Below are 25,551 nucleotides of genomic sequence, written 5' to 3'. Positions count from 1 at the left end.
TTGTGTTGATAATGAAGTAGCTCTCTGTCTGCTTATTTAATGAGTTGTGGAGTCACAGATACAATGTTACCTTTGGAACCCCGCCCCCAAAGTTGTTATAATGAGTGGTTGATCCTATAACTAACAGTCTTGAAACATTGAAGCTGAGTTGTGATTGAGTCTCTGGGCCGGCACAGAAGGTGACCTTTCTTTGTTTGTTTGTTTGTTTGTTTTTTAACTTTTATTTAATGAATATAAATTTCCAATGTACAGCTTATGGTTTACAATGGCTTCCCCCTCCCATAACTTCCCTCCCACCTGCAACCCTCCCCTCTCCCACTCCCTCTCCCCTTCCATTCACATCAAGATTCATTTTCAATTCTCTTTATATACAGAAGATCAATTTAGTATATATTAAGTAAAGATTTCAACAGTTTGCACCCACATAGAAACACAAAGTAAAACATACTGCTTGAGTACTAGTTATAGCATTAAAACAAAATGTACAGCACATTCAGGACAGAGATCCCACATGAGGAGCAAGTGCACAGCGACTCCTGTTGTTGACCCAACAAATTGACACTCTAGTTTATGGCGCCAGTAATCACCCTAGGCTCTCGTCATGAGTTGATAAGGCTATAGAAGCCTTCCAAGTTCGCCGACTCTGATCATATTTAGACAAGGTCATAAAAGACAGAGTGAGGATAGTAACCAATGATCCTAAGAGTGACATTTACCAGGTCTGAACAATTATACAGCATTAAGTTGGGAAGAGGACCATCAGTACACACAGGTTGGGAGTAGAGCCATTGGTGGTAGAGTAGAGGTTATGATTACAAAGGAATGAGGCCCAAGTGCACTAGACAGGGTCTAGAACAAAGGACAGAGTCATTATTAGAGGAGCTAAGAAAGGTGCTGTCTAAGCTACAATGAAGTTTTCTGATTGAGAGGCAAATAGAACCTGACAGAAGGGGCTTGATAATAATCTGGTGGGGTTTAGGCCTTGTAAGTTGAGAGGCCCAGACCTATCTATCTCTTCACATGGGGTACATCCTAAGGGAGGTGTGAACCTCCTGGGGGAAGGCACTCTGTTGACTTTCATTACTTAGCTGGCCTGGGAGGAGAGCTGGCCAGGAAAAGGCAGGTGGCATCTCTAACAAGAAATTTACAGTTCTGCCTGTAATGTTGCTGATCCTACTTGGCCATCCCCTCAGCTGCAGTGGTCACTTTGGAAGTTGGGCTGAGTGAAGGGCTTTTCAGCTTAGAGCCAATAAGATCTGTGGCTCTGACCTGGGCATCCTTTGACTCCAGGGCAGGTCCATTTCCAGTGATCCAACTCTTGGCAGAGCTGCCAGGGCTCTTCACAAGCTGACTTCTGCTGAAGCCCAGGCTTACCACATTGAAAGTCACTGCAGTGGACTGGCCTGTTGGGTCTCCTTGAGGGCAGATCCCTGTACAGATCAGCCATTAATAGGCCTACCACCCATTGCTTCTGATGCCTAGCTTTCTTTTCCTCCTGGTTTTTGTTAAAGCAGACCAGAGGATGCAAGTCAAGGGAGTGCCCAAGTCCCATCTCTAATCTTCGGTAGTCTGAACTACAAGTCTATAGTCACAGGCATTTTCTGTAGTAGTTTTTCTAAGGTAGACAATGTCCATGAGGAAAATTATATTCTCACTTTAAAACTTTCTTTCCCTTTGGTCTGAAAGGGAGGTTTTTTTCTACTTACTGTTTACTTCGATGATGGCGAAGTAAATCTAGCTATGAGATTATAATTTAAGCTCTTATTTTGGCTATGCTATTACAGAAAAATGTTATCCATCTCTTTTATAAGGTCTAAAGATTAAATTGTGCGTCCTACAGATTCCTTCATAATAGAATTAGTTCCCTACCTTGAAGAGAATAGAGAAGTGAAAGAACAAGTTGGGCTTAGACTAGAGAAATGAGGGAGCAAGTCCTAGATCGCTTGCTGACAATAGCAATATTACATGAATACTTAGCAAACAGTTTCAACCATTAGATAACAACTTAAGAAAACATTTACTAGAAGGTCCAATGCCTTCTATAAATTTTTAGAATCATGTATTTGAGAAGGTGACCTTTCACCTACTTTCTTGCCTGTGGCTCCAAGTCAAGGTATTCCCTTTGATATCAGCCATCAAAATTCGTGCAGCACTTGATTTGTGCCAAGGACCTATGAATATATACATCAAATTGAGAGAAAGTCCTTGTCCTCAGGAACTTGAGAGAGATAGGAAAAGGAAGCCAGTGAGTCTATGAACATAAGTCCAGTGTATGTAATACTATGGAGGAGCTGTGTGTTGGCCACTTATGGCACCTTGCACTTGATCTTGAAAGATGAGGGAGGATTGGCTATGGGGCCAGGTGGAGAAGGGACTTCCAGGAAGGGGAAATGGCTTGAGCACAGGCATGGAGGGTTCCATCCATGCATTCGACTAATATTTTTTCTAAAATTTATTTGAGAAGAAAATGCCCACAAAGGTTGGGGCTGGACAGGGCTGGGAACTCACTCCAGGTCTCCTGCACGAGTGGCAGGAATCCACCTACTTGGGCCGTTCACTGCTGCTTCCTGGGCTCTGCATTAGCAGGAGTCAGTGTTGAACCCAGGCACTCTGATGGGGGCTGTGGGTGTCTTAACTGCTAGGCAAACACCTCACTCCTGGACTAATGCTCAATTTTGGATTTGAGGGAGGGAGAGCTTTTACTGTGTCAGACGCTGAGCAAGGCACTGAGTTATGTTCGTGAGCCCAGCCAGCTCTGGTCCCTGCCCACGGGGTAGACTGGGGACTGCCTGGCAGATACATGGATGCAGCAGTTACTCTCCTGCCATGAAGGAGAGCCGTGGGTCCCTGGGAGACTGTGCGGCAGTTGGACCTGGCCTTGTGGTGAGGGTAGAGGTGTCCCAGGCTCTTTGGGCTGCTGTAGCCAAACACTCTGGGGTGGCTTCTGGAAACGTGTGCTCCAGAAGCAGGCCAAGGCCAAGACACAGCAGGCGTAGCACCCGGTAGACAGTGGCTTCACGAGTGGGCACTCTTGGGCATCTTTGGTAAGGGCACTTATCTGTTCATGAAGGCTCCACCTTCGCGACCTAACCTCCTCCTCACCCTGTCACATGGGGCATAGGATTTAATACACGGAGTTTGGGAGATGCCAGCATCCAGACGCTAGAAGGAGGGCGTCCTGAGGAAATGAGGACTGATGGACAGTGAAGAGTTTACCCAGTGAGCACTGGGAGCGCGTGTACCAGGAGACGGGACGCCGCGAGCAGCACCTGTGTTAGGGTAGTGGTATCAGAGGGGCTGGGGTGTTCAGGGCACTCGGTGTACAGCGTGCACAGGAGGGAGGGAGGGTGCGGGGCAGATGTCAGGGCCTTACCAATCCAAAGAGGCAGGCTCAGTGCGGTCCTTCGGTCAGGGTGGGTATGCTAAAGAGATTGCAGTTAGGGAATCGGGCTGAGGTGTATGAGTTGGCCATCTGGTCAGTGGCCAGCTGATTGGGAGTCCGGAGGGGAGGGATCCTGTCACTGATCGCCGTGTCTGACTCTTGTTCCAGGTGTCACCGACTGTCAGAGGAGTGAGACAGGCCTGCAGTGTGACCAGGATGGCCAGTACCGAGCCAGCCAGAGGGACAGCGGCAGTGGGAAGGCTTTCTGTGTAGACAGCGAAGGGCGGAGGTTGCCGTGGTCGGAAACAGAGGCCGCGCTGGAGGACTCCCAGTGTGTGGGTACGTGCGGAGGCTGAGCGGTCATGGTCATGGGGCTGGAGGAGGGTCTGAGCAGCCTTGTGGAAAAGGAGACTCTGCTGGAGGTCTGTTTGTCTCCGTCTTCTTAGTTTGAGGAATTGTAACCTATGCAGAAGCTAGAAGAAGAGTAAGATTAACAAACGCTCATCATCTGGATCCAAAAATTGTTAGTAGTATTTTGTTCTCTCTCTTGTTTTTCTGAATCATTTGGAAAGTAATATTCAGACGTTATGAAACTTCACGCTGAAGCACTTCAGCCCGCACGAGGGATGAACTTTCATAGAAGAACCGTCTCTGCAGGCTTCCCTTCCGGCAGGCAGCTTGCCTCTAAATCTGGCCCACCATTCGCCCCACTAGGGTGCTGAGTGCCTGTCCTTGTTTCATGACTTCCTGGGCGGCCCAGAATAAGTTGCTCAACCTCTCTGACCCTCAGTTCCCCCAAAACACTTGCTGTTTGTGTCTGAGGCACTTGGAAGGCTGACACCATCCTATGATGTCAACAGGTAGTTTATCGAGCACCACTGCCATGGTTGTTGCTCCAGCAGAATATGGGAGACTGAGTGATTTATACAGAAGAAAGGTTTTTTTGGCTCATAGTTCTGGAGGCTGGGGCAGCCACAAGCTTGGCACTGGCGTCATCTTAGCTGGTGAGGGCCTCGTGCTGCAACATGAGCTGGTGGAGGAGAGGAAGGGCAGGGGGCACATGCTGAAGAGAAGAGACAGGAGCTAACAGCCCACTCTCGGGGGAACCCACCCAGTCCCCTGAGAGCAGCCTTAATCCCTCTCACTGACCCGATCACCTCTTAAGGTCTCACTGCCTCTTAGCACTGTCACATTGGGGATCAACTTCAACATGTGTTTCAGAGAGGATGAACCATACTCACAGCATAGCAACTGCCCTGAGCCAGCCACAGTTCAGTGAAACAGCGGGTCGGGAGGTGCCAGGCGGAGCCTCAGGCGTCCTGCAGTGTCAGGTGCAGAGCAGGGGGGTGGGCGTGGTCTGCAGAGCCAGGAGGCCTGCAGTCCCTGCACCTTTGTCATCCTGTGCAATGGGGGTAGCAGCGCCTGCCCTGTAGAAGCACTGGGTATTAGCGGGGACGTGCCTGGCAGAGGCCATGAACGCTTTGGACTGATAAGAAGACGCAGGAGCCGGGGCTGCCTTGTGCACTCATCTGTTAACCACGGAGGCGGCTGAAACCACCTGGAGCTCCCTTACTCCCCACCTTCAGGACTCTGCTCCGGCTGTCCATTGTCGCCTGCCTCTGCTGGAAGGCACGTGGCTGGAGGTCCGTGGCACTCCTGGCTCAGCAGAGCGAGCCCCGCCTGCCAGGGTCTCCCACTGTTTCTGTGGAAGGAAGGAGTTTGCACGCGTGGGCTTGCCGTGGGCCTGGCATTTTCCATGTCTTATCAATTGCAACTCCCAAGTGGTTCTGTATGTAGATATATTGTCGCTGAGGAAACCAAGGCAGAGTGTTTAAGTACTTCTCTTCCTCACGTAGTCAGGATCCAGCACACCTAGAATTTGAATGTGTGTCAGACCTCCGGCCCCCTGGTTTTTCTGCTTCTATCTGGAGTTGTCTGCTTCCCCATTCAACACACACACAGGCACACATACACTCCTGCAAGCACACACAGCCTGGTGATCCTCAAGGGAAGCTGGTCCAGCTAATGAGAAAATAGCAGCAAAAACTCCCAGTGAGAGGTTATGTTCTTTCTAAGCTCAGAGCAGTCATCCCCATCCCTTGCAAACAGCTAACACATCGCAGGGTTTTTTCTTTGATGTGTGTGTGTGTGTGTGTGCGTGCATGTCCCTCCATGAGTAAATTGCAAATCCTATGCAAGTCTTCTGATTTTTCCCAATATCCCTGCTCTCATGCAGGAATAACAACCAGTGAGCTGGAGCTGGAAGGTGCTTTCAGAGGGCAGCTGGGGGCTCCTTCACTGAGAAGGGGTGGGGCTTCTCAGGGGAGCAGCCATTTGCCCCAGGGCCCTGCTGATTGCCGGCCATCCCAGGATCACCGTCAGTGACCCGGCCCTGAGGATCCGTTTGTAGGGCCTGTCGTAGCTCGTTCAACTCAGCATTCAGGGCAGAAGAGGGTCTAGTCAGTGGCACCAGGCGTGTCCTTGGTTGGCAGCTTTGATGCCAGCTCCCTGTGGGCTGGCTTATGAAGAACCTCCCGATGATCCTCAGCGGCTGGCTTCTTGTGCCCTGCTCGGAGCCTAGGCTTCGCGTTCTGGAGGTGCAGGGGATTTCCACACTAATGAGCTGGCCGTCCCCGGTGAGTGAACCCCTCTTCTCCAGACCCTTCCACAGGAGCCATCTCTGTAAGACTGGCAGTGCAGCAGAGGCCGAGGGCTTCAGTCAGCCGTATTCCTGCCACGCAGGTGCCTGCCTGAGAGGCATCTGCCCTTCTCTGCCCCGTGGCCACCTTCTTTGTTCCTGCCGCTGTTGTCACCCAGAGAGGTCACGGCCATATTCTCCTAACTCCCCGTTCTGCTCAGCCCAACACGTTTTTAATGATATTTTCAGCACAGTTATTTTAAAAGGCAAGTCTACTTATGTGATGGCCCGTAAAATTCTACAGTGGTTCTGCAGTACTCTAGGGATCAGCTCAGCTTGTAACAAACATCCCAGTCTCCTCTCTCAACTCTGGACTCAACAAAACCTGCATTCCACTGGGGCTGGCACTGCACCCTGTTTCTTTTTCTACGCCAGAGCCGTATGTAGTTGTTGACAAAATGACTGCATCCCTCTGGTCCTCTGGGTGTCTTCAAGACTGTTTGCTAAAGGTCTTCAAGGAAGGAGACACTCCCAGCACTTGAGTTCCTGTGGCTGGTCCTCTGAGCCCTAACGCTCAGGGAGCATGTCCTCACGGGTGGCAGAGGGGCCTGGCGTCGACTGCACTGGTCCTGGGCACCAGCTTTCCACGCTGCACAGCCAGCAAGCTGGGACTGGAAGAGGCTGAGATGTGCCCAAGAGCTTGGTGCTGGTGAGGAGTGCGGGTGTGAGGACCTGTACCGGGCTGCCTTCTGACTGGTGCTGTGTCCTCTCCTGCCTGCTGCCCTGGCCCAAGTCCTGTCCTGGTGCTCCCCTTCATCTTCTCTGCGTTTCCTGTAGTAAATGTGTTTCTTCCACATAGCCATTGCTTACGTAAACAGTGAATCTGACGCTGGCCAGTGGAAGTATTTCAAGGTCCTCTTACCTTTAACTTCAGAAGCAGTTTCCTAATTTTGCTCTGTTGACCCAGCCTAAGGATTTCATATACCAAGTCGAGTGCCTCCACAGTGGTACCTACTTCCTGTTGGCATTACGTCTTCATAATGTTCTCTGGTGCTTTTCTGGCCTTGTAAGGTACCAGTAGTCATCACGTGTCTGTCCATCTGTCCATCCATCCAATAAACAGGGGACTGTTCCCTGTCATTATCCCAGCCAGCCAGGGCTGCACAGGGTCAGAACAGTCCCTGAGTCATCTGCAGCACCAGTGCAGGCTCTGGGAACGTGCACAGGAATAGCCGTGTTAGTCCGTGACACAGTCATGCTGTGGTGTATGTGCGTTCTCATGTGAACTCTTGGTTCTCTCCCCGAGACAGATGCAAATATCAGCCAAGTAAGGATGTGGGAAATTATCCCAATAGCATCTCTAAGTCTACAAATGACATCAGCACTCATTGACAACTTGACTGGCTTCCTGGAGCTGCTTCAATGAGAGCTGATGTCTCCTCTAAGACCCAGCAGACCCACTAATTGCATTGTGAAGCTGACTACATTTCTGGAAGCTTTAATTAGAGACTGGAAGATCTTTCAGATTTCATTTAGTCTTCTGGAATGTTTGGAGCATCTCTTCTATACCAACCACGACTTAAGTGCACATTGATGTGAACAGCACAGTATTTGCTAGACTGGAGGCTGAAGTCTCTACACACATACCAAGGAGTGTAAAAGCAAAAGCAGAGAGGAGGAAGTCAGAGAGGGGCCGAGCACGGGAATGTGGTGACTTCAGTATTCCATTGTGGACTGTCCGCTTCATAGACTTAGAATTATTTTCTCTAAATTTTTGAAGACTTTACATACATCACATATGTTGTATTAAAATTACCTCCTTGGGGCCTATGCCATGGCTCACTTGGCTAATCCTCTGCCTGCAGCTCCAGAATCCCATATGGGCGCCGGGTTCTAGTCCTGGTTGCTCCTCTTCCAGTCCAGCTCTCTGCTGTGGGCCGGGAAGGCAGTGGAGGAAGGCCCAAGTGCTTGGGCCCTGCACCTGCGTGGGAGACCAGGAGGAAGCACCTGGCTCCTGGCTTCGGATCAGCGCAGCACCAGCCATAGCAGCCATTTGGGGGGTGAACCAACAGTAAAGGAAGACCTTTCTCTCTGTCTCTCTCTCTCTCTCTCACTGTCTAATTCTATCTGTCAAATAAAAAAAAAATTGCCTCCTAACCCATCCCAAAAGCAATAAACTGCTTTTTTTTCTTAAGATTTATTTAGTTATTTGAAAGGCAGAGTTACAGAGAGGCAGAGAAAGAGAGAGAGAGAGACAGAGAGAGAGAGACAGAGAGAGAGAGATCTTCCATCTGCTGGTTCACTCCCCACATGGCTGCGCCAAACAGAAGGCAAGAGCCAGAAGCATCTTCTCGGTCTCCCACAGGGCCATCTTTTATTGCTTTCCTAGACCATAGCAGAGAGCTGGATTGGAAGAGGAATAGCCAGGTCTTAAACCGGCGCCCATATAGGATGCCGGCACTGCAGGCTGCGGCTTTAGCAGCTACGCCAGAGCACTGGCCCCAAGCAATACATTACTTTAAAAAAAGTATTTGAAAGGCATAGAAAGAGAGAGTCAGACAGGGACAGACGGGTAGATGCAGATTTTTCATTCCCTGGTTCACTCCCCAAGTGCCTGCAACAGCCATGGCTGGGCAAGGCCAAAGCATTGCTTATAATGAAAGCTGAGAAAAGATGGTGGCTTTGGATGACCTTGAATGTATGACCAATCTAGACACAAACGCCTTTGATAAAGCTGTAGGTGAGTATGATAATGAGTGCTTCTATAGGGTTTATAAGTGTTTCTGCCAAGAGCTGATACTCAGGTACTTTGGATTTAAGAATAAGTCTTTCTTTTTTATAGTTACCTGCAAAATACGGATACACTTGGGCGTTTGTGGCTTGGAGGATGGATCTTTAGAGTTACCCTCCATGGTTTTTTTTCTTTGCTTGGTGAAGAATGAGTTCCAAGTCTGATAGCTTGGAATTTATATTTCTTTCTCCTCAGTTGTCTAGTTCAGTAGGAATGTGGCTATGATATTTCTACCAAATAGAGTTCACATGTGTTGATGGTGACTAGAGAAATGTGATGATATATCACTTAAACAAATACTGTCCTAAAAACATCTAAGTCACAAAACACATCTCCAAATTTATATGAACTTGTATGCACACACCTTATGAAGTAAAATACTGTATATCAGAAAAAATTAAAGTTGTTTCATTGAAAGAAAGATTCTAATAAAGTAATTGCATGATATAATTAGCACTCAAAGACAATGACAGGGAAATACAAGTTTAGAAAGAAAAATCAGGAGAAGTAAGTTGTAATGGCTAATGTAATATTAAATTTCTCCTTATTTCCTAAAAATGAGGCAGAAAAGGGGTGACGTGGTCGGTTAGGTCTGTCCATATTGGGTAAGAGAGCAGACTAGAGCTACCTGAAAAGAAATTGCTCTCCAAATGTGTGACCGAGGGCTGACAATGGGAGCTGACTTCTGGTCCCAGTATTCTTTTTTGCTTCTCTGTAGCTGCTTCGCACCCTTCAGAGTAAGACTCGTAGAGCTCACACGTGTGCTTGCTTCTTAGTGATGCGGAAGTTTGAGAGGGCCCCCGCCTGGAAGGTGATCTTCAGTGCTGACGCCCCTGTGGCGCTCAGGTCCGAAGTTCCTGGCTCTGAATCCCCACTGGTGCAGTGCTTGGCAGGTAAGGGAAGGTGGTCAGATGGGCACACGATGAATGCTATGGAAATCTGTCCTGTTGACATTGGCAAGACAAACCAATTCAAAGCACTAAAGCTGTGACAAAAATGCCTTCTCAGAAACACTGTAAATCCATGGGTTTTTAAAATGCATACTCAACTCAGAATTTCATTTGGAATTTATAATGCACCTGCTGTGTGCCAAGAACTATGCTAAATGTTAGGGAATGGACATGAAGGGAATTAGTTCATCATAGAACTATTTGTTCCGATTGGGATAGAGATCTATTTCAACAGGGAGGTCAGGGAGGTAGAAATAACAGCCACCATTTGTTGAATTCCAATCTGTACCAGGGTTATCTCATAATCCCGCATCCACCTATAATGCAGCTATGACTATCGTGAGTTACAGTTGAGGAAAATAAGGTTTTGAAAGTTTAAGTGACTTTCTCAGTGACACAGAGCTAGCAAGTGACAGAATTTAAACTCAAACCCAGGCTAATGGATGTCAAAGCCTGCAGTCCTTACTACTGTGTTCTGCCGACCTGGGTAAGCACATGTGATTTAATCATCAAAGATATTCTTGAGTATGAATTGATTTGGGGCATCTAATTTGGTTATTCTGAGCATATGCTGTTGTTTGTATCATAACTACAGTGCCAAAAAATGAAGTAGGGACTTCATTTATGTTAGAATGAATAAAATTCACAGGAACCAGAGAGACAGAACCAGGACGTCAACAGAGTCGACATGGAGAACTAGCATGAAAAACACCATGCTTGAAGGATAGCCACAACAGTTGTGCCACCAAGGACTGTCATACACCTAGCTGTGCACACACTGTGACACAGGCAGAGGTGGGAGGGCACACCAGTGGGAGAGGAGAAACAAGAGGATGCTGAATCCCAGGGAGTGAAGTGAGCAGAACTGCTCCATCGGTCAGTGTCATGGTTTATCCAACCAGGCTGACCTTGACGTCCAAAAGAGGGTAAGAAGAAACAGGTAACATTTGGAGCAAGGCAGCCTCTCATGATGCTGGCTGGCAGGTGTCCTGCCAGAGGAGAGCAGGACCCTCCAAGACGGCGTGGTTCTTTCAGATCCACTGGCCATCGAGCACGCAGCGTGCATGCGTCTGCCCTGACTGCCATGGCACTGAACCACAGACCAGGTGTCTCAGTTCTGGAGGCTGCTGGTCTAAGAGATGGCATCGGAGTTGATTTCTTCTGAGGCCCTTGGCACGGGGCTTGCCATCCTCTCCCTGTGGCTTCACGGGGTCTCCCCGTGTGTGCCTCTGTCTTGACCTTCTTTTCCTCTGAGGTCACCAGCCCTGCTGGATCTCGGCCCACCTTAATGCCCTCGTTGTGCCCTTTGCCTCTGTAAAGGCCCTGTTGCTAATTGCAGTCACACGCTGAGGTCCTGGCGATTAGAGTTTTCACATCAGAATTCTGAGCGGGGACACAACTCAACCCAAAACAAGCATCAAGAAGATTTGACAGTGGGCCAAGGGGTAGTTCAAGATGTTGGAAAATGAAGCCACTGTGCAATGGGAGACGTAGGTGCTGCTGGGGTGGGAGAGGGTTAAGAACACTGGGTCATCTACAGAACCAAGCCGCACATGGAGGGACAGGCAGGAGATGTGGCCCAGAGCTGGCCCGGGGCAGAGCTGTGCTTGGGGCCAGGGCAGAAGCCATGGTTAAGGTCCATGCTTGACCAATCCAAGTTCAGGATGCCAATGTTGTAATCCTGACCTGTGACCTTTGTTGCTCTCCTGCACCTGAAGCAGGGCTGCTTCTGCAGTGAGGACCACAGGAGTTCAGCCGAGGGAGGAAGGCAGTGGGACAGGAGTGATTTTCACTGAGAACCCAATAGGCCAGGTGTTCGTGGGTGAAAGCTGCCTGTCTCCCCTGGGGGCCTTGTCCATGAGACATCAGTGCCGTCTGATATGGACACGAATGTGGAGAGATGACACACAGACCAGCATCATACCCGAGGGTGGGTGGTCAGAGAGCCGTGGTTTGGGGGGTCCTGTAGAGAAAAGAGAAACCCCCTCCGTCTCAGCTGGAGTGGCGTGGGCCTGGTCTTCATTGGAGCAGTGTGTTGGCGAGGGCTGGAGTTGACCTATGCAGCCATGCTTGCCCTGTGTGAGCCAGGCCTCCCCATCTCTAAACTGACCTCTCCCTTGGTGAACACGCAGCATGAATAATCCACAGTATAAGAAGGGGGCTCCTACATCACTAACTCCCCCAACGGGGCAGCCCCTCACCCCATGGAAACCGAGAAGTGATGAACGTGTAACAAAGGCTAACGCAGGTAGAGGCAGCCTCAGGACCCCACCTTAGAATTCAGCTGCAGCTCTGCCTCCCGGTGGGTAACTGACCTGTGCTTCGTTTTCGCCCTTGCTGAGCTGGGAGATCCTCGAATGGGCCCAGCAGGCAGAAAGCACCTAGCAAAGCAGGTGCTACTCAGGATGTGCTCAGTCGTCTCCTGTGTGCGCATCTGTGTGTTTGCCATATTTGCTTGTGTCTGTGTGTGTTTCGGTGTGATGGCACGGGCGAGGGTTCCTGTGTGCTGTACTCAGTGTCCCCTGAGACAGCTGGGTGGGTAACTGTCCCACGGTGCTTGCAGGTTGTGCCAAGGACCAAGCCTGCAGCTTTGTCGCGGTGTCCACGAAGGGGTCGGAGGTCTCGTGTGATTTCTACGCTTGGACGAGCGACAACTATGTCTGCGTGACTTCTGGGCAGGTGAGGTGGGGCAGCTCTGCCTCTTGTCCCTTCTAGGTCAGAGGCACCCTCCGGTGACACCAGGCCGGTCAGGTGACGGAGGAGAGAGCAGGCAGCTGCTCCCCTGTGCCCTCTGTTTCTTTAGAGTGATGGGATGCAGGGAAATCGAGCTGTGATTGGATGGGGATGGGGGTGGGTTCACGCTGATTTTCCAAGGCACCCATGAGGAGGGAGCCTCGATGCTGGGCAGTCTTCCCTGTTCTCACCTGCCATGGCAGGCAGCGGGGGCTAGGGTGCCATGGGGTCATTGGCCAGGGTCCTAAACTCCATCTGCCCCTCAGCACTTCTTACCATTGTGGAAGTACTGTGTGATTAGTTTTAAAAGAAAAACTATCCAGTATTCATTAGTGCCTCGTGAAGTGGCTGGGTCTGTGAGTCAGCACTGTGGAACGTGGGCAGTTTTCCGTGGCATCCACTGATAACTGCAAATCTCCCAACTCCTAATCCTGAGCGGGCGCAAGTCTCTGCTACTGCCCTTGGGAAGGAGCGCACTCATAAGCGTGTCTATCTGTGTGTGCTAACGGCTTATAATCCGCCGCCTTTTCTGCCTGGATTACTGCGTGACATTCCCCTTTCTGTATCCGTGTCTGCAGCGTTGAGCACCCTGCGGGTATATGTGACTTCCTCCCTGCTCCCTGCGCTGAGGACGTGCAGTTCTGTCGCTGATGCATCACACGCCCCTTTGCCTGTGCACTTGCACGTGAGAGCAGAGTCGTAAGCGACATCTTAGAAAGGGAATGCAGGGGGGTCCCCTGGAATTTAGGGTCTTAAGCCAGGGTCTGTAACTACAAAACAGAAGCGGGAGGGAGGGACTGGATTCAGATCTCAGCTTCACCATCTGCTTGTTGCTATTTAGCCCCTCAGATGGTGTGGGGGTCATATGGGACCCCACATCCCAGGATCCTGCTGCGGACTGGGTAAGACCACCATGCAGAAGGCTCCCAGAATGGCCTGCACTGCGTAGTAAATGCTCAGTGGCCGACCATTCCTGTAATGGTCATAATTGCCCTCCGTATCGTCAGCTGCCCCTGCATCCAAATCAGGTCTCTAGGACATTCTGTGCCAACCATGAAGGCTCCTTTTTGGGGCCCTGGGCTCTCTGCACAGTCCACAGCATGGCCTGCCATACTATGGTCTTCCCTGATGACAGCGCTGGGGCCCTGGGCTCTCCGCACAGTCCACAGCATGGCCTGCCATACTATGGTCTTCCCTGATGACAGCACTGGGGCCCTGGGCTCTCTGCACAGTCCACGGCATGGCCTGCCATACTATGGTCTTCCCTGATGACAGCGCTGGGGCCCTGGGCTCTCCGCACAGTCCACAGCATGGCCTGCCATACTATGGTCTTCCCTGATGACAGCGCTGGGGCCCTGGGCTCTCCGCACAGTCCACAGCATGGCCTGCCATACTATGGTCTTCCCTGATGACAGCGCTGGGGCCCTGGGCTCTCCGCACAGTCCATGGCATGGTCTGCCACAGTATGGTCATCCCTGATTGCCTGATAGCTCTCAATGCTGAGGCCCACGGTCCCAGCTCCGCCTCTTCTGGGCCGAGCTTAGGGTGTGGCAGGGACCGTTGGTCCAGGGGGGAGGATTTAGCTGCCCCAGGTCCAGCTGTCCTATACCTCGCTGCCATAGAAGGAGCGGGGGCTCCTGCTACTCTGGGATCCTCGGCTGGCGTCCTCAGGTCCCTCCCTGTGCTCTCCCAGCCTTTCCTCCCCTGTCTCTCCAGGGAGTCCAACTTCCTGAAAAGCAGCTAGAGCTGAGACCTTCAAATAGCCTTTGCCTTATCCCTCGCCCTCCAAAACTTCCCCCAGGAGACTCAGCGACTGAAAACAACCACAAATCGATGGCGTCGAATGTCTCCTTCCCCACCTGCTACCTTGCGCAGTTGCTGGAGATAAGGCAGAGAGGTCGGGGTGCCCAAGAACAGCGAGTTCTCTGCAAGTCTGATCTTGCTCTCCCCAAGCTTAAATCCCTCCCCCAGGGCCTCAGTGGATCACAACTGCACATCTGGTCCAGGAGATAGCTCCTGCCCCTCCTCTCCCTTCACTCCCCTCACGGTAACCAACAGTCCAAAAACCACTGGACCTGGTGCTCAAAGTGCCCTGGGCTTTCAAGTCTCTGTGTCTGCTGTTCGCTCTGTATAAAACGCCCTTCTGCTGTTTGCACCTGGTAAACTCTTGCACAAACATCAGCACCTTACCCAGATTCCCCTTTTCTGGGGAAGTTCTAGCGCTCCTTTCTCAGCAGAATCAGCCACTCTGTCGGCTCTGTAGCCTGTTCTCTAGCCACCTACATCTTTGCAGCTCTCACTCTGGGGTGGAATCTACTGCTGACGCGTCTGTCTGTGCCAGTGGAAGAGCCGGCCTCTCCTGAGCCCTGCGGTCATGGCTTGAGTCACTGCATGCAAGTGTCGGACATCACAGGATGATAACACGGCTTCTTTCCATCTCCAGGAACAAGACGCATCAGGGAACTCAAAGGCCACCAGCTTTGCAAGTCTTAGGTGCCAGGTGAAGGCGAGGAACCGCGATTCGGATTCTCTGACTGTGTATTTGAAAAAGGGTAGGTTGGCCAAGCGGGCTGGCGCAGGGCCTTGGTGGCCTTCCTCGATCATGGCTGGGGCTGTCCCGTCCCCCTCTGCGTACACTGAGCCCAGCTTCTTTCACCCCATCCTGCAGCAGACTCGTCACAGCTGCGCCCACACAGGCAAAGAGCTCACCATGTCATTTTTGCTTGTCTACTCATTCCTTTTATTTTATTTATTTATTTGAGAGGTAGAGTTACAAACAGAGAGAGGGAGAGACAGGGAGAAAGGGCTTCCGTCTGCTGGTTCACTCCCCCAAATGGCCACAATAGCCGGAGCTGCCCCAATCCGAAGCCAGGAGCCAGGAGCTTTTCTTTTGGGTCTCCCATGCCGATGCAGAGGCCCAAGCACTTGGGCTGTCTTCCACTGCTTTCCCAGGCCATAAGCAGAGGGCTAGATGGGAAGAGGAGCAGCAGAGACTAGAACTGGCGCCCATATGGGATGCCGGCCCCACAGGCAGACAGCCTACTAAGCCACAGTGCTGGCCCCTGTCACCGCATTCTATCCTGTCCCATGTGCAAGCTTGGCAGCCTGGAGCTGCAAGTGAGGAATGAAGTTGGGGAGCAGACACAAAGCTGTTAAGTGAAGGGTTCAGGCAGAAACCAGCTGGGGCCAGACTGTGCCCCCGGCAACCCCTGATGCTGCCAGTAGTGAGGCCATCGTTAGAGGGGCGTGGCTCTGGGCTCCCACAACTGCCCCTCCTGGGCTTCCTGACCCAGGATCTTCTCTGCCTCCATCCTTCCGGGACATGGCCTGAACCAACTCAGACCTCAAAGGGCTTTGTCTCCATCCCCCAGTGCTCAGGGGTCCCCCCTCCAGCTGCAGTGTGCATATCCTTGACCTGGGTCGGGAGTGGAGCACACATTCTACTACAGTATGCATGCTATGACCTGGGAGAGTGGGAACCACGCACTCCGGGCACTGTGCTCTCACATGGCCTGGGGGAGTGAACCTCACTCTGGGCAGCACATGGGGTGGGGCTACGATGCTGCATTTCTTCTCTCGCTTGTTCTCTCTCTCTCTCTCTCTCTCTCTCTCTCTCTCTTTTAAAGATTTATTTGTTTATTTAAAGTCAGAGTTAGGGAGAGGGAGAGAGAGATCTTCTATCTGCTGGTTCACTCCCCAGGTACACCAGGCCAAAGCCAGGAGCCAGGATCTTCATCCAGGTCTCCTACATGGGTGCAGGGACCCAAACACTTGAGCCATCTTCTGCTGCTTTTCCCAGGCCATTAGCAGGGAACTGGATCACAAATGGAGCAGCCGGGACTTGAACTGGAGCCCATATGGGATGCTGGCATGGCAGGCAGCAGCTTTGCCTACTGTGTCGCAATGCCAGCCCCGCGATAGTGCATTTCTAATACCCAGGATGCAGTGCTGATGGTCCGGAACCACCCTTTTTTGTGGAGTAGTGAGGACATCCGCAGGTTTCCAGGGCACGTTCCCCCCCTTGCCTTTCATCCCACTCCTAAGGAAACTCTTAGAAGAAGGCGCAAAGGGGCTTTTTCGTTTCACGGGCATTGGGTGAGCAGGCTGGGGAGCTGTCTGTGGCCCAGGTGTGTCTGGGTTCTCATGCAGCACCTCCTAGAGGGACAGCTTGGGGATACTCTGGACCCTGGTAGTGTGTGCGGGACCAGCAGTGAGTCCTTCCCCGAATGCTGTGACCATGCTTTCCAGCAGGGTCCTGCCCTGTCTGGACCAAGGGACATGCCAGTAAGCACGAGGTTGTGAGTCTTAGGTCACAACGAGGCTGTGCCCCCAGGGCCTGTCTCCTTCCACAGTCACTGCTCTCTCTCATGTCCCCGCAGTGCATGACTTAACAGCAGGGACCCTGGAGTCTGCCTGCCTGGGTGCAAGCCCACCTCTCCCACCCATGTGGCCTGGGAGCTTGGCCGCCCTCCTTGCCATTCTAGGCCTGTTTCCATGGCTGAAAAACAGGTGTCCTGAAAGGACCCAGGTTACTCGGAGGTTTGGAAAAGGCGACCATGGGAAGCTCTTCGAATGGCACTGGGCATGTGACAAATACTGGAAAAGTGGGGGACCTGCGTGTGATCAATTTTCCTTCTTGCTATGAAGTTTCCTGACTGCCCAAGGCCAATATCTACAGACCAGAAAACAGCCGGAGGTGACTAGTGACTAGTGACTGGACAGGGCATGGAAGGAACGAGTGGGGCCGTAGCTCAGGGCAGATGGCTGGGGGCTCCCGGCAGCTTTGGCCTGGTGCTGGGGACCAGTGCTGTATGAAAAGCCTCCATGGGAGGGAAGGGTGCTGGGGCTTTGTCCCCATATCCACCTTGACTTAGCAGAGCCTGCCAGGGTGGCTGGAGTCAGACACAGCTCAGCTTTCTGTGATCACCGGCCACAGGCACTAGAATTTCTGCTTTTTTTTTTTTTTTTTTGCTTTTTTTGCTATCTGTTTTTAAAATAACAAAGCATAGGGATTGTTTTCTAAAATAAGAACCAAAATCAACAAGTAATCTCTACCAGGAATGTTCCTTAAAATCATAACTTGGCTTTGTCATAGTTGTAAAGAATGTAATTATAATTTCTTTTTAAGTATTTGTTCCTTGTTCTTTTTCCACCTCTATCGAAAGTTTCTACTTTGGGGAAGATTGCAAAGGAAATTGAGAAACTTCCTTCTTGCCAAACTGAATCCAGGACAGAACTATGCTTTGCTCTTTGGGGTTTGTTTTGTTTCAGGTGGGAGACACTCAGAGGCAGCCATTCTGGCTCCCAGCACAGAGGAGGGTAGGGAGGTGAGGGCCGCTGGATCTGGCTTCAGACTCCTGCCCCCCACTCCCTAGCCCTGAGCAGGAATGGCCTCCCAGGCTGATCTGAAGCTAGCTCGCATTTCTCTGCAGTGGGACTGGTGCATCACAGCCAAGGGGCATGGGCCACGGTTTCATTCTGCAGCACACTCCCTGGCATGTAGTGGCAGGCAGTTAATCATGTCCTTTCACATCCCTCACCCTGCGTGGCCTGCACAATGGGGCCAAAGACTTGATCTGTTGTCCAGAGCCATCCCCTATCCATGCCTGTTGAGGTCTGAGGGCCTCGCACTGGAGGAGGAGCCCCGAGGCCTCTTGCTACTCACTGCACCCAGGTGGAACTGCCTGCACTCTGAAAGGTCCCCGGAGCGACCCTGGTGTCGGGCAGCTCGGTGTGCAGCACCCCGTATGTGGTTCCCGAGTGCCTGTGATAGCATAAGTGCTCCTCTAGGCACCGTGGAAGCCTCTGTCAACAAAACAGACAAAGGAGTTGCTCCAGCAATAAGATCATTGCAGTGGGTGCTAAGTGCTTGGGTGACAGTGACACAGACAATAGGACAAAGATGCACGTGTGCTGCTTTAGGGAAGTCCAGAGGACAGTCCACTGGGGCTGAGACCGGGAGGTTGGGAAGGAGCCCGGCATGCACAGACCTCAGGAATGCTAGACCTCTGTGCTGCCTGCCCACTGTGGAGGACACCACACCTGGACGTGGCCCGAGACGCTAGGGCAGCACTGCCCTGCAGGGAGACGGCCTGTAGAGCCGCAGTGTCCAGAGTGACAGTGGCTGTCGCACATAGCTGCCGAGCGTTTGCAGTGTGGTTCCTGGTTAGCTGGAAGTGCTGCTGAAGCAGTCACCTGTGGCTAGTGACTGCTGCCTCCGACATCACATAAGAGCAAGCTGGGAGGGGTGTGTGGACACAGTTGTAGGTTGCTTGGATGAAGCGTGCTGGAGTCTTCGCTAGAGGCACAAATAGAATGAGAGAGATGGGGGGAGGAAGAGACGAATTCTACCTGTACAGGTGCAGCAGTGGACTCTTAACGCCTAACTGGGCCTTTGCCTGACCTCCTTAGAGCCCTGTGGGCAGACAGGGCTGAGTGAGGGCCCGGAGGGAGGAGATGCCTGTGTTCTGGCCATGAGTGCAACCTCTGAGCATACACTACATGCCAGACTCATAGCGTCACCTCTCTGTACACAGCCGACCTCTTTACCTGCTCAACATCCACGTGGAGTCCATGTTCCCATCTCCCCTGTGTACACCTGAGGCACTGAGGAACTTGGAGCACTGTGGGGCTGACAGACAGGTGGTCAGGTCAGGAGGAGCACAGGCTGGGGTATTCCTTCTGCCACCCCCAGCAGGGTAGGCAAGTTCATGTGTTAAGACCATCTTAAAACAGGCATAAGAAGAGACTCACACCTTGGCTATCATGATATATCTGTAGGAGGGTTCTCATGTATAAAAGGTTCATGGAAAAGTGTTTATTACACAACTGTGCATGGATTTCAATTTTTTTTTTGCATCAGAATAAACTGCTAATTCAATTTCCGTGAACTTTTTGTTCCATTTCCATGAACTTTCTGAAGTACCCTCGTGTATCCCTTTTAAAAAAAAATCTCATGTTTGCAAAATATGAGAAATAGCAGGACTGGCAGAAAAGCCTGAGTTAGGGACAGGAAGAAACTAAACCATAGCACTTCTAACCAGAGGGCTGGTGAGAACCATGAGCAGTCCTCCTTGGGGGGCGGTTGTTGGGGAGGGAATGGCCCACGGCCATGACTGGAGGTAGAGCAGCCAATGCGACTTCCGCCTTGCAGTGCCTAAGCCTCCTCATCCACTGCAGTAGCCTGTTGCAGACATGCGCGCGACAGCAGCACAGAGCAGTGAGAATGAAGCCAAACCTGTAGGGAACGCGTGTGGCACAGTGTCTGTGTGTATAGTCGGAGCTCAAGGAAAACTTGCTGGTAATGGCAAGAATACTCTATGCCAGTTTCCCACGTATACTCTTTAGACCCTTGAAGGTGCAGAGGGCGTTTGTCTTGCCTAGTGTGGGGCCCCAGCCTTGACTGGCTCTGCACTTTCCATGTGCAGTCAGGTCCAGAAGCTTCATGGCTCAGGGGCAGGTGTTGTGGTGCAGTGGGTTAAAACACTGCTTCGGATGCCCATAGTGGATGTCTGGGCTCGACTCCTGCCCCTACTTCTGATCCAGCTCCATGCTCATGCACCTGGGAGACCATAGAGGATGGCCCAAGTGCCTGGGCCCCTGCCACCCACATGGGAGACCCAGAGGGACTTCCTGGCTTCAGCCTGGTCCAGCCCCAGCTGTTGTGGATGTTCGGGGAGGGAGCCAGGAGATGGAAGATCGCTCTCCCTTCCTCTCCCTGTCTGTCTCTCTGCCTTTCAAATAAAACAAACAAAAAAATGAATCTTAAAAAAAAGAAGAAGTTTCGGCCAGCGCCGTGGCTCAACAGGCTAATCCTCCGCCTTGCGGCGTCGGCACACCGGGTTCTAGTCCCGGCCGGGGCACCGATCCTGTCCCGGTTGCCCCTCTTCCAGGCCAGCTCTCTGCTGTGGCCAGGGAGTGCAGTGGAGGATGGCCCAAGTGTTTGGGCTCTGCACCTGGCTCCTGCCATCGGAACAGCGCGGTGCGCCGGCCGCAGCGCGCTACCGCGGCGGCCATTGGAGGGTGAACCAACGGCAAAAGGAAGACCTTTCTCTCTGTCTCTCTCTCACTGTCCACTCTGCCTGTCAAAATAAAAAAAAAAAAAAAAAGAAGAAGAAGTTTCGTGGTACTGCGTGCAGCTCCTCCAGGACTACACGTTGGTCCTGGGCGGCTCAGTGGATGATCGTGTGAACCGAGTAAACTTGGTTCAGCTCTGCGGTGTTTCGATGTTGTTTTAAAATTTGTCTCCCTTTCTGCAGGCCAAGAATTCACCACAACAAGTCAGAAAAGCTTTGAACCAACGGGGTTCCAAAACCTGCTCTCTGGATTGTACAGCCCCATCACATTTTCAGCCTCAGGAGCCAATCTGACCGACGCTCACCTCTTCTGTCTGCTTGCTTGTGACCGTGATTTGTGCTGTGATGGCTTCATCCTGGCGCAGGTGCAAGGAGGTAATGGTGACAGTGAGGGCTGGGGGCTGACAAGGGACAGGGAACAATATGTAGGGACCAGGAGCTGGGACATGCAGCACAGAGCCTGGCGTGGAGAGTTGAAGGTCTGAGGCAGCCAGGCCCAAACAGAAGGGGATAGTGACATACACCAACTGAGGGACAAACCATGACCCCTTCTGCCTGCCACACACAGTGCTAGCCATGCCACGTGGTCCTGTTGACTTTGCCTCATTGCCAAATCCAGGGGAGGTGTTGAGAGCTCTATTTCTTAAGCAATGTCCTATGCAGAGAGGCAGGGAAGATGTCCTTAAGTGTTGGACAGTGTGTAGGTCCCAACTTGGTGAAGAGAAGAGAGGAGCAGGTGCCAGGGCCCTGGTACAAAGCAGAGGAGCTGTGAGGAAGCTGGGGCCACAGGAGGGAGAGGAAGTAGGAGGTGGGCCTTGGCTTTGACCAGGAGCAGGAGGGAAAGGCAGGGGCTAGACCACCAAGAACTTTGCAAGTTGCACTAACTGTCATTTGTCTCCAAAGACTCTGGCATCCTTAGAAGGCCTAAGCAAAGAAGTGTCCTGAGTGGCTTTGAGACTGGCAATCTGGCTGGTGTGTGTGGAAGGCGGGGTGTAGAATAGGCATAGAGAGGTCAGTGAGGAGGTCCCCAAGAGTCCAGGTGAAATGGAGAAAAGGGGGCAGATTCTAGATCTTTTCAGGAGACTTTCGGGGAGGGTTGAGGAGAGAAACTTGTCAGAGATCATTCCTGAGTGGCTGGTGACCCTCGTTGGATAATCAGTGTGAGGAAGAGTGGAAGGCAGCAGATGTCAAATTTGGTGATGGGAAATGGAGGTTTACAGAAGTCCTGAGTCCCTGTGGGCTACTCTAGCTTTGAGTGCTTTTGAGGTATCCACAGCATGCAGGCCACGCCTTTGGATACCACGATCCAGAGCTGAGAGTGGCTTCTGAATGGGATATGGAAATGTGTGGGTCACCAGCATCAAGTGTGGGCTGGAGGGAGACGAGAAAGAGGGGCAGGAGTGATGGTGATTGTTTGGAGAGGTGGCCAGACAGGAGGAAGAGACCCAGGAGAGCCGGGCCTCATGGAAGCCAAGGTGGGAGAGCACTGGGAGATAAAGGAAGTTGTCCCACGGTCAGCCACGGTGCTCAGTGGTGCCTATGAAGAGAATGTTGTGTTAGCACAGTGGGCCAGGAACTCAGATGGGAGTGAGCTGATTCCTCGAGTTCATTCCAGGCTTAGTGCCCTGTGATCATGTGGTGTGCATTCATGCTGGTGTTTAGCCAGGGAAAACACGTTACACACACACATCCATGTCTCTGTGAACACCTATATTTAGAAACAACGAATTCACACCCAGGATGTCTTCATTTTCTTAGGATGCCATGATTTCCCCAGATGCTCAGCTACTCACCAGACCATAAGATTTTTCATATTGGGAAGATTGATTTAATTTTCCATAGCAGCATCTGTGGAAGAGTGGTTTCATTCCATGGAGCAGTAAGCCCACAAAATCCTTTTCTCCATGACATTTCTGGCTGGTGGCTTGCTTGCTTTTCCTGCCAAGTTTAACCTGTGATCTGTGCATTATGTGGAGCTGAGCGATTCCTTCCCAGTGGAGAAAACAAACCAACTTCAAGGCACACAAAGCGTCTCCAGGAGGTGTTATTCCGGGTCTGGCCCAGTGGGTGGATTTGCAGTTCTACTTAGAAAGCTTTGGTTAGATCTGCCAACAGCCAGCAACAGAATCCTACTACATCCATCACACGGTCTGGAAAGTCGCTTAATGTCTGGTGGATTGCCCTCCTCCCCTGACTCCGTTCCCATCCCCTTCCACCTGAACTCTGTGAGTTGAGGATACTTGGGAGTGGGGCCCCAAGGGCCTTGGGGGTCTGCAGCTGGTGTGAGTACAGTGAGGCTGGCAGTGACCTCTCGTCTCTGGCTGGCCCCCACCTCTCTGCCCGGGAGCTCTCACTGACAGCACCAGCACCAGTGGGAGAAGCTGCCTGGCACCTCCACTGAGGTCTGAGTGCTTCTTTCTTAACGTTTAAGAAATTCATGTAGAAATTGTAATTGACATATAGTATTTGTGTGCGTGTATGGGGTACAGTGTGATAACTCACTGTGTGTGTACAATGGTAGTGGTCCCTCAAGGTGATTTTTGTTTCCTCTCCTCAAACATTGATCCTCTGTATGTCTGGAACCTTCCACCCCGTCGTCTTCTAGTGCTTCTGAAGTCCACAGTGAATTGTCAGTGCGGGTTACCCTGCTGTGCTATAGAATGTGAGCACCTCCTCCCCTGTCTGATTGCATTCTGGTCCCCGTGATCCCTCACCTGGCCTCCGCAGCCTCTGGGAACCGTGGTTCTACTCTACTTTTATGAGACCTGCTCTGCAGCTTCACATGTGAGAACATGCAGTGTTTGCTTCTCTGTGCCTGGTTTATGTCACTTAGCATAATGTCCTCCAGCTCTTGTATAATTTCATTATGCTGTTTTTCGGCTTGCAACAGGGTCAGACCATAGCTTCCAGACTTCCTCTGGGCTCCTGCAGGGCGCTTACTGCACCCTGTGCTGCTGCTGGGTCCACAGCCCACTCAGCCTGCACCATGCTGAGGCTTTGCTGCCCACTGGCCATTCCACTCTCTTTGTCAGGAATCGTGCCTCTGATTGCTGCCCTGTAAAACAAAGTGGTCGTACGAGGTCAGTGGCCTTGAACCACCACCGTCATTAGTGTTTCTCATGAGCACTGATTGTGCAACGCAGCCTCACCCCCTGCACGTGGCCGCTGAGTCAGAAACGCCACGGTGGGTGCCTGGGAACGAGCATCCCGAAACCCTCCCCGTGTTCTGATGTCATTGGCCTGAGCACCTCGGGCTGGCGACGCCACCTCAGATGACTTCTAAGATCATTTTTAGAAAATACAGAGTTGCAGCTGTTACTATTTTATTTAAACGACTGCCATTTAAATGCAGTCAGTGGAGGGGTGAGGACAAACTATCACACCCACAGGCCAGACAGCCATGAGTCATCTCTCCTGGGGACAGTTTGGTGAGAGACAGATTTGAAGGCATTTCTGGATTTGGTCATAAATTAGGATAAGCAGTAGGAAGCAGGAGTTGCAGGATATTGCATTTCCTCTTTTTTTTTGGCGAAATACAGACAATTATACTGCTTTCAAGGGTTATTTATCCAAATGATGCATAAATTATTAGTTTGTAGATCTGAGTCAACTTGGGCAATTTCCTCATTTATATGAGACTCACATTCTCGTCAGGAAAGTGGAGGATGCATTGTCTGTGAGAACTAAGGGACTCAGTGAACTTAATGTGTTTACCATAGTGGTTGGCAAATTGCAGGCATCTAAAACACTTCTGTTACTTGGATTCAGCCAACTAAGATCATCATCGACTTTGAGTAGTTCGGAGGTAGGTCTTCCTGATGGTAAAGGAAGACAAACTTTTCTGGGCAGTTTCTTAAAATTCCAGGTCAGGAGTCATTCAATACAAATGCAAGAACAGTCCAATGCCTCTGCGAATCTCAGATTCTCTCAGCGTGGCATTGCCTTGGGCACATGGCCTCTGCTTGCACTTGTCCACACACTGTATCATGGGGCACGGGTCTTAGTTATTTTTAATATATATTTGTTTAACTTGGAAGACAGGGAGAGTTATCTTCCCTGTGCTGGTTCACTCCCCAAGTGCCCATAGCAACCAGGACTTGGTCAGGCTGAAGGCAGGGTCTCACAGGTGGGTGGCAGGGTTCCAAGCCATCACCTGCTCTCTCCCAGTGTGTGCATTAGCAGGAAGCTGGAATCAGAAGCAAAGATGAGGCTTGAACCCAGGGACTCCAGGATGGGATGTGGGCATCCCACATGGTGACTTAACCACAGGGCAGATGCCTGCCTCGTAGGTCTCAGTGGGAGTCCCTTCAGAATTGGCCTGTGTGTGTCGGGGTGGGGGAGAGCAGAGAATGAGCCAGTCTCGGCCATTTGTGCCTGCGATTCTGGCAGTGACATCCCCAGGGTGCTGGAAGTGTCGTCAGCGTGCTGACCCCATGAAGGGGCTGTGATGGTGGGAATGCTCCGCGGGCTTGGTGGCAGCCCTGCCCTTGGGTATGTGCCAGTACGACAACAGCAGGACCACGGGGAAGATGAGCCCAACTTAAAAACAGGCCCTTGTGTCCTCGTGTTGCCAGCTACTCCTTTGTTCTTGTTGTCTGACCCCAGCTGCAAAGCTCCCAGGGCCCAGTGGGGTTTCCAGCACGTCAACTTCTCCCCGTCTTGTGGCCCTGCAGGTCCCATCGTCTGTGGGCTGCTGAGCTCCCCCGATGTCCTGCTCTGCAGTGTGGAAGACTGGAGGGACGTCACTGAAGCCCAGGCCGATGCCACCTGTCCTGGTGTGATGGATGACCAGGGGCGCCGCCAGGTGACGCTGCGCTTAGGAGGTCAGGAGTTCAGTCCAGGCAAGTCTCTGTCTTGGGCCCATGTTCTTTCCAAGTGATTCTTCCTACCAGCAAGACCTTCTGCTTCCTGTGAGCCCTCCCTGTGGACCCAGGAATTTATACTTTGAGAAAGGAAATCAAACCACCCTCTGACCCCCCACC

The 25,551-nt window shown here is 51.6% G+C and overlaps 1 protein-coding gene across 1 annotated transcript in view; it reads left to right on the top strand.

The window, feature by feature from the left end:
• The window catches only part of TG (thyroglobulin), a 231,540-nt gene that overhangs the window by 46,396 nt on the left and 159,593 nt on the right, over positions 1–25,551 (top strand). The window contains exons 22-27 of the mRNA XM_062189445.1: positions 3,551–3,721; positions 9,588–9,704; positions 12,325–12,440; positions 14,938–15,046; positions 20,753–20,944; positions 25,243–25,404. Of these exons, the coding sequence (XP_062045429.1) occupies positions 3,551–3,721; positions 9,588–9,704; positions 12,325–12,440; positions 14,938–15,046; positions 20,753–20,944; positions 25,243–25,404 (867 nt within the window). The remainder of the gene's footprint in view (positions 1–3,550; positions 3,722–9,587; positions 9,705–12,324; positions 12,441–14,937; positions 15,047–20,752; positions 20,945–25,242; positions 25,405–25,551) is intronic.

This window comes from Lepus europaeus, chromosome 4 (assembly GCF_033115175.1).
Source record: "Lepus europaeus isolate LE1 chromosome 4, mLepTim1.pri, whole genome shotgun sequence".
Lineage (NCBI taxonomy): Eukaryota > Metazoa > Chordata > Mammalia > Lagomorpha > Leporidae > Lepus > Lepus europaeus.
Note: the sequence above shows the minus strand (reverse complement) of the source record. Positions and strands in the feature narration are given on the sequence as shown.